The following is a 15,861-nucleotide window of genomic DNA, read 5'->3' as shown; positions in this document are numbered from 1 at the left end:
CCATAAATCATTTAAGATTGGAAAATAATATTATAAATATATATTATTTTTGAGAAATTGAGAGACAAGAGAAGGTGATCACGTGAAGGTGGTCGGACCCCAAGAATTTGCTTTTTTATTTGTTTTTGCTTTCTCAAAGTTTCTTTTTTCTTTGAATTATGATAAATCTACACCTTTGTATGTGTCTCAATGGTATCATATTCTTAATTTCTCCACTTTATCCGAAATAACTTCTCAACCATTTTCTCTCCGCCACTCATTCATTCATTTACTCTTTTAATCTCACGAACAAATTTATTCTTAGCTTCAACAATCCTTATTCTTTTAACACCGTGTCATAACCATATGAGTCCATATGTAAGGTTACTTCTCGCATGTTTTTCTGATTGCATGTGAGGTCTTTCCCTGCTTAAATTTATGATTTGAGCTCCGTATGTAATGTCACTCTTAAAAATCACAACTCTCCACAATGGTATGATATTGTCTACCTTGAGCATAAGCTCTCATGCTTTGGGCTTTTTCCAAAAGGTCTCACACCAATGGAGATAATATTCCTCACTTATAAACGCATGATCTTCCACTAAATTAACCCACGTGGAACTCACTCCCAATAATCCTCAACAGTCACTTCTTGCATGTATATGATATGATCCTACCGAGGTTATGTCTTATATCCGTTCCATATCCTAATAAAGATATCGAAATCATAATTTTTCAAATTAAAATGAAAACATAAATTTATTATAATAGGCAAGTTAAGAAAGAAAATAATAAGGGGCATAATGGTCAGAAATATGCATCAAATCTAAAAATGAGTAGGCGTAATTTCCGAGAAGCCCAGTTAATAGGAATTGGGTCAGCAATGTATCTAATGGGCCCGAAGCCCAACTTTTTGGTAGTAAAAAATATTTATATATATATATATATTTTTTTTTAATTTAAAATTTTGAAATCTGAAATCAGATATCAGTATGAAATTATTGCAACTCATGAGTAATATATATTTTAAATATAATTTTAGACGGATAAAATTAGCATTAGCAAATAAAATATATAAATATTTTCTAATTCGAGTTTTGTTAACGGTACCAATAAATTAATTACCTTATAAAATATATTTAAAAAAAAGTATACAGTTAATTAATCTTAAAACTAAACCCTATTTTTAAGGGAAAATTTGAAATTGAATCTCAGGCAGAGAAGCAAGTGTAAACCACATTGTCTGAGCCGGTGTGACCCAACCGGAATCCCGTTTTTCCAGCGTCGACAGACTTCTCCTTCTCGGAAGTTGGCCGGAGGGCGCGTCCTTTGATGGGCTCCGGCCGCCTCTCCTTGGCGGCGGCTTGTTTCTCGATGCGACGGCGAGTGACGTAATCTTCGGGAATAAAAACATCCATAACGAATCCAGAAAATTGGAGAAGAAGAAGAAGAAGAGTCAGAAGAAGAAGAAGAAGAAGGAACAGAGGATGTAATTAAATGTGATTAAGGAAGTATTTATATGAGTAATTAGTTTGGGGGTATGATATGATACCGTGGGCCAATGGTCCCATGTTTTGGGTTAAACAAGCGAACCCCAGAGATTCATGCAGCTGGATTTACCAACAAATTTCATACCGCTTTCCCACTACTCTTTTTTTTTTCTTTTTTTTTTCTTTATTTAAATTATAATTTTACTCTAAATTTGGAGTTAGTGTCTTATAAAACTCTTAATTAACCAAAAATAAAGTATTTTGGATTTTAAATTTAATGTTTCCTAAGTAAATTATCAAATAAAGACGAACTAGATTTAATTGGCAAGTTAGGGGCATGCATGACACTCGGTCGACCAAGAATTTGGACTTTGGCTCAAATCATTTTATTTTTCTTTATCTCATGACTCAATCTTTTTTGTATCATTAACTTTTTTCTCTGTGCTCTACAAACCATGAGTTAAAACTGCTTTTGATTTTGTTTGTAATATCAATTTCATATCTTTCTTGTTTACAATCAATCTAAAAAAATTCGATCTAAAAGAATCTATATCTATTTAATCAAAAGATTTGGAATAATTTAATAATTTTCTTTTTAATTTTTAATATTTTTTTTTGTACGGTTACAAAATATTATTCTAATATTGGAATTTATGTGTATCTTGTTTTTGTATATAATTAATCCTAACAACCAAGAATCATTTAAAAATATTTTTTTTTAAGTAGAAAAATAAAAGTGCTTTCTATCGATAAATTACATATTTTATTAATTCAAATAAAATAAAATAAAAAGAGTAGGTAGGAGTTGGACAAATCGGTCATTTACGCAAAAGCTAAACGTGTGGGAAACTTGGAATAAAAACTCCGATTATCGTGATAAATTTTAAATAATTTGAAATTTCTCTATTGTGCCACTTGTCAATATCTAGGCTTTCTAATTTTAATAAGATCAAACGATGTAGCCGTTCGATGAGAAGGTGTACTCATAGTTCTGTGGGCATAATGCATCAGAACATTCCTCGAATTAACCATGAATAAATGCTTTGAGTAACGTATAACTGATAAATTATAGTAAATTAAATCAATATGTTATTAACTAAATAAATTATTATTATTTTTATCTTTGATCCTCAAGTAAATAATTATTTCTGAGAAATAGGTGAAAAATCATGTCCAGTATTAATTTCTCAATTAAATAAGTTTTTATGTAAAAAATAATGTAGTACTATGTCTAGCCTATAAAAGAACATGGTGTAATTATAATTATTCATTATAATTTTGAAAAATAATATAAAGTTAGATTTAAATGAATTCAGCTACCAAAATATTATAGCGTTACATAATAATAATGTTTATTAGTAAGTCCCAGTACTGACTATTAACTGATAATGCATATGAATGGTATGTTATATGTAGATCTGGTCGGACTCTCGCTAATATACCATGGATAATTGATATAGCTCATATCTAAATTATGTTTTTTTTTACGTAACTAGTAACGAAAAAGATAGATTGACCTAGGAAGATTATTATCGGGATAATGGGAAGATTCATGTAAGAATGGTGAAGTAGTAATTTAGGGAAGGCCCAAGTGGTGACTGAAAAAGGACCAAACTCTTTTACTCCAAATCCACCAAACCAAAACAAACTTCTCTCACTTCTCTCTGTTTCTGAACAACTTGTTGAAGAACACAAAGGTTTTGCAGAGAAGAACAGGCAGCGTGGCTAAGCTGAAGGAGTACGTTATGGGCGGCGCCGACGAGTCTGAACCAGATTCGCAGCCGCCAGTGCCGCTTCAAAACAACTCCCTCATTCCCCACGGTATTTTTCTTCCCTTCCTTTTTCTTTTTCTGTTTGGTTTCTGGGAAAACCAAAATCACTCTTTTAGCACCTTTCTTCTTTGGGTCTCTGTGTCACACGAATACGACTCTCCGTCCACTTTAAGTATAAGCTCTGGTGTCTTTGCTTTGAGCTTTTCCAAAAGGTCTAATAACAATGAAGTTAGTATTACTCACTTATAAACCCATAATCATTTTCTACATCATTCAACACTCTGCCTCTGCCTCTGCCTCTCTTTTGTGTGTGTTTGGCTTCCGGGAAAATCTTACTTTCCCGAAAAATGCATCCTTGTCTATGACTTAAATCCTTCATTTCAACGTTTTGTTTATCAAGCATAGAATTTAATTTTGTATAAAAACGTTTCAATTATTTTTTAAACAAATTTTTATCTCTCAAACTTAATTTTTAAAAATAAAAAATTATTAAATAGGCTGTTTCCTCAAAAGAATAATAATAAAAAGAAACGAACAAAAAAATAATAATAAATGGAAAATTATATGGTAAAGTTTTAATTACATTTACATAATAATAATTCCTTATTTACTTGAATCATTATTCACAATTCAATTTTTTTACAAATTACAATTTAATTTTTTTTAAAAAAAAAAAATTGAATTATTGAACCAAAAAATAGTAAAAAGTGGTTTTTGAATGTACTGGGAAAAGAGTGTCATGACTGATCAGCTTTTTTTGCTACACAGCTTTATTGCCTTGTCTAGAAATTTTTGTATACCCTAATTTCTGAATATTTATGTAAATTATTACAAGACATAAAATATATATATTGTCTTTTGTCTGGTTGTTCTCAATAATCATTTATTTGGGAAGAAAACAGTGTCCAATTTATTTGTTTTCCAATAATTTGTTGGTCCTCTTTGGAAATAAATCTGCAAAATGACAGAAAACTAATAATGGTGACAATCACATTCTTCATTAAAAGAAAAAAAAAAACATGTTCTTGAACAAATTATGTGCTTTATTCGGTTCATGTCATTTTTTGTTGTATTAGTGGCTGATTTCTTGTCTAACAAAGACAAAATAAATGACAGCGGTTTCAGCTCCTCATTCCGACAAACTTGTTCCTCCAAAGGACAGAGGTAAAACTCTCCATTTTCTTTCTAGTTGCCTCTAATTCAACAGTATTTGCAAGATTCTTGCGTTCGAGATATTCGAAAGTGTTCGTTAAAAGTAGAAAACGAAACAAAGAAATTGTTATAGAACGGGGTTTTGTGATCTTAGATGTTGCGTTGGCTCGTGTCGAATTGGAGAAGAAGTTGGCATTGATCAAAGCATGGGAGGAGAGTGAGAAGATCAAGGCAGAGAACAGGTAAACTATAGAGAAGTTTGTTCGTTGTTGAATTTTGGATTCTGTACTTGAAATCTTTGGAACAGGGCATACAAACGGCTCTCTGCTATTGATTCTTGGGAGAATACCAAAAAAGCTTCAATACAAGCACAGCTGATGAAGTTAGAGGTAAATTTTCATTTCTTTACTTCTTTCTCATTGATTAAGACTCGGGTTTTCGATACGAGTTTTGAAGCGTTTGGTCTTTTGTGAAACGAAAGGAGAAAATGGAGAAGAAGAAAGCTGAGTATGGCGAGCTAATGAAGAACAAAATCGTTGAATTCACAAGCAAGGTGAAGAGAAGAAAGCAACCATTGTAGCCGAGCGAAGAGAACAGTGTCTGAAGGTCGAGGAGACTGCAGCAAAATATCGAGCTTCCGGGTTCACCCCGAAGGCTCTACTACTCAAATGCTTCAGTGGTTGAGATGGTTGGGGTTGAAAGAATAGACTCCTATCTCAGATTTGCACTCTGGTTTTAGTCTTGGTTTGGTTTTGTATTGAGTTAGTTGGAGATGACTTGCAGGTGTTCCTTTTGATGTGTAAAGATTGTATCAGTTTGCTGCGTTTTACTCACTGATCTCTTTTCTTATGTTCTATGCACTGATTCAGTTCTAAATAGCAGTATTCATCCATGTCTTCTGCGGCTTGTTTGCCTACAAAGCACGGGAAATTAATACCCGGATACGGTCCCAAAGAATCAGTCATGTTATTCCTTAGCAAGTGTGATAGCTCAAGCCTACCGTTACCAGATATTGTTCACTTTGGCCCGTTACCTCACGGTTTTAAAACGCATCTATTAGGGAATGATTTTCACCCTCTCATAAGGAATTTTTCATTCTCCTCTCCAACCGATGTGGGATCTCACAATCCAGCCCCTTGGTGACCTAGTGCTCTCGTTAGCACACCGCTATGTCTAACTTTGATGTCATTTGTAACAGCCCAAAGCCACTCTCGTTAGCACACCGCTGTGTCTAGCTTTGATGCCATTTGTAACAGCCCAAAGCCACTGCTAATAGATATTGTTCGCTTTGGCTCATTACGTATCACCGTCAGTGTCTGTTAGGGAAAAATTTTCACACTCTGATAAGGAATTCTTCGTTTTCATCTCCAATTGATATGGGATCTTACAAGTAAGGGTCGAGTTTTGATGGAAAGAACCACTTTCTTCTTGTGAGGTAGCATGTCAAAAATGATAGATCATATATCATCCAATCAAGCAATAGATTCTACAAGAACGGGAACAAGCTACCGGTAACGATTTTCAGAGTCGAGAACTGAATATGTGCAAGAAAGATAATGGTTTACGGTCGAAATACAGTTCGATACCATAATGAATATTAGTTACTGTACTAGTTAAAGAACGAACCTTTTACATATAAACATATGGCTGCATATATGACACGACCAAGACAGCGACAACGAAAGGCAAACTGCATTCTTTTGCTAACAAATTTTACTTCCAAAAGGGGTCACTTACATGTTGCAAGAGGATTACGCTTCGTTTTGATGTTTAAGCAGTCAACCGAGCACAACCCGTGTCATGCTATCCTTTAGACCGATTACTTGCAGCTTTTCGTCTCGCGCAGCATCCAACTAAGTAGATCATCAGCTGGAAATCGAACTAAGAGTTAAGAAATAAAGAAAGGGAATTGAAAAGATCTGGAAGTGCTAGCAGAAAGTGTCTTACCAAGATAACAAATAGAACGACATTGAAGATCGCAACCAATCGCCATTCCGTTTTCATGTACTGTGCGACTCCGGCCCTGAATGATCAAACAATCAAATGATGATGAAACGGAGAATGAATGAAAGAATAACGTCACAAGAGATATTTACTTGCACGAATCGCAATCGTAACACTTGACTGCCTTCGAATTCTTGTATAGTTTGCAGTCATGGTTTGAATTGACAGGATGAAAACTCAAGTCATAAAATGATGCATTAACAGCAGGATAACCACACCTATCATTCATATCAGGATGCCCAAAAGATAGCATCAGTCACAAGAATTCAAATGCATAGCTTACGGCCTTACGAAAAGCACATGAATTTAGTTTCTTCTTTTGTTTATTGCTGATTTAACATAAGAAAACGAACAAGGAATTTGAAAGTTACACCTACTCGGATGGGGGTCTGCAACAACCTGCTTCAATTGGCGTCAGCTTTGCCAACTTATACTGCTTGAGAGTCTGAAATTGCCAAACAAAATGACTTCATGAAAAAGTTCAAATAGTCTCATATTCAAATCGTCCAAGCTCGAAACAAGAACCTTGTATTTTTTTGAAAGAATATTACAGTCCTCGGATTTGACGAGACAGCTTTTCAAACGCATCCAATTGTCGGTATCATTAAGCTGTAACGGTGCGCCAAGATTAGCAGAAATAAATGATCTTAATCTCTCAACAAAAACTAAAATAGCACTCACCTGTTTTAGAAACCATGTACTATAATCTTGTAGTTGATACTCCTTATACCTCATCAATGGGAAGAAAGGGGAAAAGACATCAGTGTCGATGCAACAAGAACCGAACTTCGAGCATTATCAGCACCAGTTACTCTTAAGCATCCTCAAAACAAAGTTACTTACCTCAAGCCAGCAACAGAATGCCCTGAACCATTGTTTGTAACAATAAACCTAAAAGGGATTCAAATAGTTACGTTAGGTTCAGGAAGAGTACAACAATACAAACTACATACCAACTGGGAAGACACCAAAGCAAGGTTCAAGCATTCGCAAAGAGGAGGTGTGAGCCATGTAATTTTGGTGGCTAAAAGATGAGAATAACTAAGGATGTCCACTTTGATACTTCCTTTTATATCTTGAAGGGATCATGTGAAGATAACAAAGAAAATAAAAGTAAATGAAATGGAGTGAGCCATGAATGAAAGTGAAACCGTGGTTTAAGTATAGCGTAGTTCTCATCTCATGGTCTAACTTTATCATTTGTGAGATCCCACATTGGTTGGAAAGAAGAACGAAACAAGGGTGTGGAAACCTCTCCCTAACTGACACGTTTTAAAACTTTGAGAGGAAGCTCGAAAAAGAAAGCCCAAAGAGGACAATATCTGCTAGTGGTGAACTTGGGCTATTACAAATGATATCATAACTAGACACCGAGCAGTGTGTCAGCGAGGATGTTGGGCCCTTAAGGAGGGAGGATTGTGAGATCCCACATCGGTTGGAGAGGGGAACGAAACATTCCTTATAAGCGTATAGAAATCTTTTCCTAGAACGCGTTTCAAAACCTTGAAGGGAAACAATGTCATCCACTCAATAAAGACTGAAAAGCATCGCCTCTCGTGATCACACCAGCTCCTTCTTTCACTCATCTCAATCTTATTTAGAAGGCATCCCGACATAATGCATCAAAGGAATCGTTTGACAAGTACACAAAACATAGAAACATAAGTCGTAAATTTTACCTAGTAGAACATATTCAAATAGGACATGTGAGAAAGCAATGTAATTTTTTTCAATATGTTAAAGTTTAGAAACATGAGAAGGGTTGCAATCATGGGTTTGATAATGAATCTACTTCAGAAACATATACTTACGCCAGCACCGTAAACACCAGAATCCCCACCAACGTAATGCACAGCATGATCAAATACTACAAGCAGAAGGTCAAGGTCGAGCAAATATTGGGAAAAATTAACATCAAATGTTAAGACAAAACATTTAAAAGGATACAATCCACAGCAATATGGAACTGTTCTTAAGAGCACCAAAAAAACCAACTATAGACCTGGTTCAAAAGTTTTGATAGCAACAATATTGGGTGAGTGAAACAGAATATACTCTGAACTAAACAAGATTGCATTCCTCAAAAGAATTGAAAACTTACACCACAAAGATGAATCCACCAAGTCCCATAACAGGAAGAGTAAGAGATTTTCGACAGCCGTCATGGTGCGTGCCCATCCATATCCCAAATATTACGACAAGAATAGCTAGAAGCTGTAACATGAAGATACAGAGTGATTTTATTGCAAGATGAGCAATCCTAGACCCAAGTAGTCTTGCTAAGACATAGTTAACTAATGCTTAAAGCCCTGCTACATAAACTCATTCTCGTATGAACTCCCACAACAGAGAAAAGGATTATGAAACTCATTGAACATATGAAAACAATTCAAAGGCAATGCAGGCAAAACCCATCAAACATACAAGAAACTTCAACAAATACATTGACAAAGACATAAACAAAACCTCATTTGCACAACATTTGAAAGGGGTGAAACTAAGTCCAAAAACATGGGAGCAAAAAACAGAACAAATGTCCACATAGCAATGTAACATATAAACACCATCTTTGAAACAAAACAAAAAAAAAAATGGAAAAATGAAGAGAAATCGTGCATACCATGGTGAGAAAATTGATCCATCTGATGATAAAGATGCTAGTTCCCATTCCCATTTTGCTCCTCTTCCTTTTTACCTCCTTGCTCTCAATGTCGCGGCCAGAAACAGAGAGAAATAGGTCCAAAAAGGCAGGAAAAAAAAAAAATCCGGGTGTGGAAGTTTGAAGGGAAAATATAAAAAGGGAGAGTGGAGTTTCTTGAGAGCTTAGCTGTGGAGGTGGCTGGAAGCAAAGAGAGCGGCTACGCTGGGAGGAGACGGGGTGGAGTGGGGATAATGTAAGAAAGGTAATGGCATTTTCGTCAAAGGAAAAGAAGAATCACATGGCTCTATGAAAACCCTGATGTTATCCACCAATCCGACAAGACACTCATAAAAGGGAAAGCCGTGATTTTGGACTTAAATTTGAGGTTAATGAAATTATGAGTCTAAGTAGTCTTAATCATATTCTTAATAGACCAATGTTTACGCCTGTAAGAGGGCTTCCAGATCGACCCTGGTCTCTTTTGTTTGCTTTTTCTTAGTCACTTCAATTAAATCTCTTTATTTCCCATCTGGGTTTGGTTTTTCCTTAACAAAATCTTCTCTTTCCTTTTTTTTTTCTTCTTATTTACGTTAAATTATGCTAGACTTTCAAATTTTATATAAACAATATCTAAAACTTTATTTAATGAAATCTTTGTTTCACCCCTCCCAATCATAGGTATTTAAAATATATCCACAACCATGTGAAAGAGATCATCCTTTTCATTTGATATCATTCATATCCACCTAGAAGAGTGGGTCATGTCACATCAATTTTCATTTCAAATTTCAATAGTTCTTCCATAATCAAAATTCAAGATTTTTATCATTACATATTTAACTGTATAACTTTAATCACAGCTACAGAATGAGGGGAAGAACTTGGAAGGCTACAAACAATCTCTAAATACAATGATGTGGTTGAGTTTTAATCAACAGTAGCTTAGTTCCTTTACTTCCCCACAAGTAATAAGACTTTGGGCAAAATTACAAAGGCTTCTTCTCACTGTGAAGCAAACTGGAAGAGAATAAGATCAGTTCTAATGCTGCTCGCTTTATGTGTTTTTCACAATCAAAATTTTCTTCACAGTAAAATGCCTCTGAAACTCAAGAAACTGCTACTGTACCCTGTTGGTGCAAGTTAAGATGACAGATTTCACTGTTTCTTTATCCAATGATGTCTGAACCATCAGCTGCACAATATAATATCATATTCATATTTCAAATACCATTCTTGATTGAATACAAAAATAAAATTGTAAGATTACATGATTTTAAACAGATGAAGGCTGAAGTATACTTCATTTCGACTTAAAACAGAGTTGTCGAATTGGAAGTGTTAATCAGTTTGCTGTCTGAAGATTAAAGAAGAAAGGGGGTGCTCGGCTCGTGAGTCGAGCTTATGTTTATGTAATCCAGGGTTAAGAAGTCAAACTTATGTTTGATCTACCAGATTATGAGTTTGTTAATCTCAACAACGCCATACACCTACTTAAGACTTCTAAAACCCACATTTTCAAGTGTTTCATAACCTATTCCTTTGTACAATCTGACTTCTAATCCCAAGCATCATAAGATTTTTTAGCAACACAGTAATGTTTCTGAATATTTACCTCCTGTATTTTGTTTCCAGATCGAGCAAGTAACTTGTACTGATTTTCATACATAGAAGCCATATAAACCTGCATCAAATGGAGAGTTGATGGAAAACTATCTGAGACACTGAGCTGTGCATAAGACCGTATAATTTCAAGGAACTAGCTAATACTCATTCACCAGAAATACTATAGATCACATGAAAGCTGGGAATAAGATGGGAGTAGCTAAAATCTCTAAGAATAATGAGCCACAAAATGTAAAAATCATTTACTTCTAATACTATCCTCGTGATCCAGAACAATTTCCCCTGTTTTACCTGAAAGGTTGGAGCCAAGCCAGGGCTAAGGAAAAATCGCCCTTTGAATACAGCCTCAATACCTTCAGTATTTTGCAGTTCCTTGATGAGAGATTCTACGTCAGCCCACTGTCCAAAAATAGAACTTGTAAGGAAAAATTACACTGGTAAGAGATATTTTCCTCTTGTACTTTACTGATATTCATCCTACATATAGGTAGCATAGAAATTAAGGATGCAGCAGATATGTATATAAAACGTTCATAAATGCCAAAAGGTGATTGTTAGTCAGATGATAAGTTCAGAGATAATCACCATGAACCAATCACTTGCATCGAATTAATAATACTAACTAACAAGAGAATACAAATACCTCGGTGTCCACTTCGGCTGATTCTAATCTTCCATCCATGGGATCGTGATCACCAACCACAGACTCCAATGCTTCAGCAAGCGGATCTGGCTGCATAAAGAAAAACATGGTTTCTACTCAGAATAGTTGCTAAAACTATATAGAGATGTTTAATTTATGAAGACATCTTACTGTAATCTGCTTCAACGATAAGAATATGCGTTCAAGTGAAAAATCCAACTGATGAACTTTTGCCTCGACAACCTACAAAAGTAAGATATGGAGACAAATTTCAATTGTTAAAAGAAATGGAGTAGGATGAAATTTTGACATATGAGCTTCCACAGGTAGCTCATTGGTATGTGGCCAGGTTCCACCACCATGTGAGGTTTGAGCCATATTTCCCCTTTCCCCCAATTTGTGGAGTAATGTAATGCTTTCATAAGTTTTTAAAAAATATATATATATATATATATATATATATCTTTTCAGCTGAGTTCAAGAGTCAAGTTGTGTGACACGTTTTAAAACCGTGAGGCAGAAGACAATACATAACGAGCCAAACCGGACAATATCTATTAGCAGAGGGTTTGGATTGTTACAAATGATATCAAAGCCAAACACCAGGTGGTATGCCAACAAGGACGTTGGACCCCCAAGGAGGGTGGATTGTGAGATCCCACATCAGTTGAAGAAAGAAACGAAACATTCCTAATAGACGCGTTTTAAAACCGTGAAGCTAACAACAATACTTAACGGACCAAAGTGGACAATATTTATTAGCGGTGGGTTTGGGCAGTTATAGGTTGCAACTTGACTCTTTAACTTAGGCTCGGAGAAATTCAAAATACCTGACCAATCTTGAAGTATGATGCAGGGTTTAAAGTAGCATCCCAAGAAACCTCAGTCTGATGAATCAAAGCAGGCACTCCTTCGATCTATATCAACGAGGTTGAGTTAAAAATCTCAAAATTTTAGAAGACATACACAACCCTTAAAACAAGTAAACGTGTCCAAAAGAGCAACTTGAAATGAAGAATGTTCATATCCAACCAGAAAATGTACCACCGTTTCTTTATAAACCAAATTTTCCAAAGTGCACCACATCACTCTGACATACAATTATACAGTGTAGAAAACAAGAAAATCTTCCATTTACCTCGACAAAGATACCAAAATAAGCGATCTTCGTGATGCAACATTTGACAACATCTCCTACTTGCAGAGTAGCCTGGATAAGCAGTTAAATGAAATGAGGATACATGTTAATGCTAAAGGTTTGAGAGAATCAAAATTCTCTATTTCACTCACTAAAGAGATATGCATACAAGTGGACAGGGTTAACCTAAAATGCTGCTAAGGGATATCCAACCATCTCAGCAAAACCATCTCAGAAAACAAATGAAATAAATAGGAACTGAATAGTAAACAATGAACAGTATTGTTTCTTGCATGATATCTAATTAATCATTCTGAAAACCCAGGAAAAAAAATTATTAATTATCTTCAAGCATAATAACTTATAAAACTGAACGAGCATTCTAGCATCTGAAAAACGCTACAACAGGATAAAGTAGCTAACCATTAAACTCCTCTTTTTCTCGACCAATTCTTCCCTTTCTTTTTGCCTTACGGAAAATATAAGCTTCCTTGATTTTCTGTTAGCCAACACCACATTTACTTTGATTTTCTGCAAATATACATTCCATCAGTACTCATGAACAGTTGTGTTTGCTGAAATCAATGAGGCTTCTAAACCTGGCCGACAAATGATGACAAGAATTTGAGTTTCTCTCGATCATAAATTTGAAGAAGATCCTCCAATTTCATGTCAGGTGTAAGCTCACTCCCATTTTTTACATCAATTTCTGGATCCGACCCAGTACTAGCAAAATTCGGGCTTCCACCGTCACTAATTCCAATAATTCCTAAGTTTTGCTTGTATAGTGATGGATCCAAACCTTTCTGTCTTAGCCAAGACTCGAAAGCTAAGAACTTCCACTTGGCAGAAAGATTACGATATGGAATAAATCCTACGATGGAGCCGAATGATACCTTCACAAATCAAGAAACAATTAATGCTAAAAAGAAAAATGAACACATATAAAAGTAGGACAAAGCACTTGCTACAAAATATACTTACAACAAAACCTCGGGTAGTCGAGCTTATTATTTCCACATCAGCTCTGTCTCCTGACTTCGCCAGATCTTCTGCTTTAGTCCAGTCAGCAAGTTCATGTTCCTGCAAATTTATCAAGCACCTGGGACTTACACACTAGTGATTGAAATAAATAAGGTAAGGAAACAATAATATGCACAGCCTGACCTCCAAAGCAGGAAGAGCAGAGAAGTTCTCTGTCTCACCAGCACCAATAACATCAGGAGTCGAGGTCTCTTCTCCACCAAGTTTTAATGTTTCATTTGAAGAATAATCTACCCTGGTTAATAGTACCATACAACCAAATTCATTTGGGTATAAAAGAAACAGAACATTACAGATCATAAAACTACAGTAGCTACCTTTTTGGTTTACCCAATAACGTAGCTTCGTTGGACAATTTTATTGTCGAATCCAAAAGATCACTAAATGATTTGCTCGAATCTGGTGTGTCCTCAATATATCCCATATCACTTGGCTCGGGTGGCCGTAATCCTTCAGATGACCAAATACAAAATTACATTTTCATAATTTTAACTAAAAATAGGTGTTTAACTTTCAAGAGAGAACTAAAAGACAAGAAAAAAAAAAAAAAACCTTATAACATAGATTATTACCTACAGCAAAATAATTATTATCTATCCCATTTTCCTTTGATGATGAGGCGTCTTCAGTTTCTTCAGAAATGGCAGACACATTTTCGTTTTTATCATCAACTGTATTACTTTCTGAATGATCGAGATTTTTATGATCCTGTTCATTTTCAAGTATTGTGTTTTCACCTATTTCTGGCTTCTTAAAAAGAGTAAACCCATCAATTCGATCACTTGTTGATCCCTTACTAGCCTGATTTACAACATTCTCTTCACCAGATAGCTTTTCCTTCTCATCAATAACTTCATTCGAAACCATTGGTTCTGGCTTCCTCAACAGCGTCATATCGCTATATTTCTCCTTTGTTGATACATTGCTCATTTTCAATGATAAATTTGGCTTCATTCTTATTCTCGACGGTTTATCTTCAACATCATCCTCCTTATAAATTGTTGGTTTCCTCAAAATAACATTGGGAACCCTGCCCTTAGGACTAACTGCTGGCTTTGCAACTGCTTGGCTTGGTTTCTTTAAATCTGGTGCTGGTGGCTTATTGGCAGCTTTTAACTTCATTTCCTTCTTTAACTGAGGTCTGACCAAATTCAAACCATCAAGAGAAAGTTCCTCTACCTCGTTGAGCTTACCCTTCTTCTGGTAAAATGATTTCTCAACTTCAAGATAAGAAGCGCCAGTGTTCATTTTTTTGCTCATTATCTGAACACATGCCAATAGTTTCAATAGAATAGTGAGAATTCACCATCACAAACACAACACATTGCACACACATGAAACCATAACTTCAAGCCAGACCAAACAAACTTTAAAACACAAATTCCAAAAGCTTAAGTTGATAGATTAAGATCATTTTTATTCTTTTAATCATATTTTTAACACTCCCATCATGCAAGGGTTGGGAAATTAGCACAAAATTCAGCCATCTTGAGCTCCAAGACAATATATCCTAATCCAACAAATGATTATCCATATTAATTCAAAAGGAAATAACATTCCATGAGTGAACACATGAACTTCCCCTATGACATTGTGTTAAACTAACATATAACTCAAAAGCTTTAGCATTATTAGATTATGCCCAATACTTTTGATTGAATTTAGATTCTGAAAACCACTCTTGAGAAAGAAAAAGAGACCTTGGCCAGTGTTAATTTGGGGTCTTCGCCAATCATGCGGCCAAACTTGAGCTCCATTTGGTCCCATTTGTCGAGCTCAGCCTCTTCTTTGGAAGCAAGAACCGAAAACTTACTGGGTCTGGCATTAAAGCACGGATTTCTAACAGCAACTCTTCTGGGTCGCAATAAATCAATAGGTGTGAAGAAGGAGGAGGCCGTTAGAGCGCGACCGTCCATTCCTTGGGTAAAGGAATTGCAGTGACTAATAGACTTGCTTCACAGTTATTGATGTTATTCAACTCAGTGCAAATGAAGGTGATGAAGTTTTGGGGCAGCTTGAATTTAGGAGACTATGGATATGAGATTGAGCTACGAGCATTTTTTTTCTCCCAGAAACTGTGGAAGTATGAAGAAGGCGATAGAAATTGCTGAAGCCTGGGACGCTGGCGTTTATCCGCCACGAAAAAAAAAAAAAAAAAAAAAAAAGAAAAAAACTGAAGCCAAACGGGAAAAATAAATAAAATTTAATATTTGAATGGTAGCATACTTAAATAAATAAATAAGACGTCAATTATCTGAACATAAATTTTTTAAAAAAAAAAATGTATCTAATTATTTAATTTTTAGCCTTAGTATATAAATATCATATTATCTGAGATATTTTATTTTATTATTTATTTTATATACCACAATAAT

General features: G+C 35.2%; 2 protein-coding genes and 1 pseudogene across 3 annotated transcripts; 1 reads left to right on the top strand and 2 right to left on the bottom strand.

The window, feature by feature from the left end:
- The first annotated feature begins 2,987 nt into the window (after nucleotides 1-2,987).
- Nucleotides 2,988-5,290, top strand: LOC111794673 (remorin 1.4-like; annotated as a pseudogene). The gene is made up of 5 exons (XR_015421202.1): nucleotides 2,988-3,290; nucleotides 4,358-4,405; nucleotides 4,548-4,635; nucleotides 4,701-4,782; nucleotides 4,875-5,290. The product of XR_015421202.1 is annotated as a remorin 1.4-like (transcript).
- Nucleotides 5,291-5,911: 621 nt separating this feature from the next.
- Nucleotides 5,912-9,353, bottom strand: LOC111784957 (tetraspanin-10). Its single transcript, XM_023665459.2, has 11 exons — nucleotides 9,018-9,353; nucleotides 8,499-8,611; nucleotides 8,345-8,399; nucleotides 8,209-8,264; nucleotides 7,241-7,288; nucleotides 7,079-7,127; nucleotides 6,923-7,006; nucleotides 6,775-6,842; nucleotides 6,490-6,615; nucleotides 6,341-6,416; nucleotides 5,912-6,262 (listed from the first exon to the last, which is right to left on the bottom strand). Exons 1-11 carry the CDS (start codon nucleotides 9,069-9,071, stop codon nucleotides 6,197-6,199), a joined length of 795 nt encoding a protein of 264 aa, XP_023521227.1. The 5' UTR covers nucleotides 9,072-9,353; the 3' UTR covers nucleotides 5,912-6,196.
- Nucleotides 9,354-9,841: 488 nt separating this feature from the next.
- LOC111784966 (Nucleic acid-binding, OB-fold-like protein) lies at nucleotides 9,842-15,619 on the bottom strand. Its single transcript, XM_023665469.2, has 14 exons — nucleotides 15,187-15,619; nucleotides 14,059-14,749; nucleotides 13,804-13,936; nucleotides 13,610-13,721; nucleotides 13,427-13,525; nucleotides 13,042-13,338; nucleotides 12,866-12,973; nucleotides 12,443-12,514; nucleotides 12,135-12,221; nucleotides 11,476-11,547; nucleotides 11,305-11,394; nucleotides 10,953-11,060; nucleotides 10,651-10,719; nucleotides 9,842-10,230 (listed from the first exon to the last, which is right to left on the bottom strand). Exons 1-14 carry the CDS (start codon nucleotides 15,400-15,402, stop codon nucleotides 10,156-10,158), a joined length of 2,229 nt encoding a protein of 742 aa, XP_023521237.2. The 5' UTR covers nucleotides 15,403-15,619; the 3' UTR covers nucleotides 9,842-10,155.
- Between the last annotated feature and the right edge of the window lie 242 nt (nucleotides 15,620-15,861).

This window comes from Cucurbita pepo, chromosome 5, assembly GCF_057944985.1.
Source record: "Cucurbita pepo subsp. pepo isolate OVF chromosome 5, ASM5794498v1, whole genome shotgun sequence".
Taxonomy (NCBI): Eukaryota; Viridiplantae; Streptophyta; class Magnoliopsida; order Cucurbitales; family Cucurbitaceae; genus Cucurbita; species Cucurbita pepo.
Note: the sequence above shows the minus strand (reverse complement) of the source record. Positions and strands in the feature narration are given on the sequence as shown.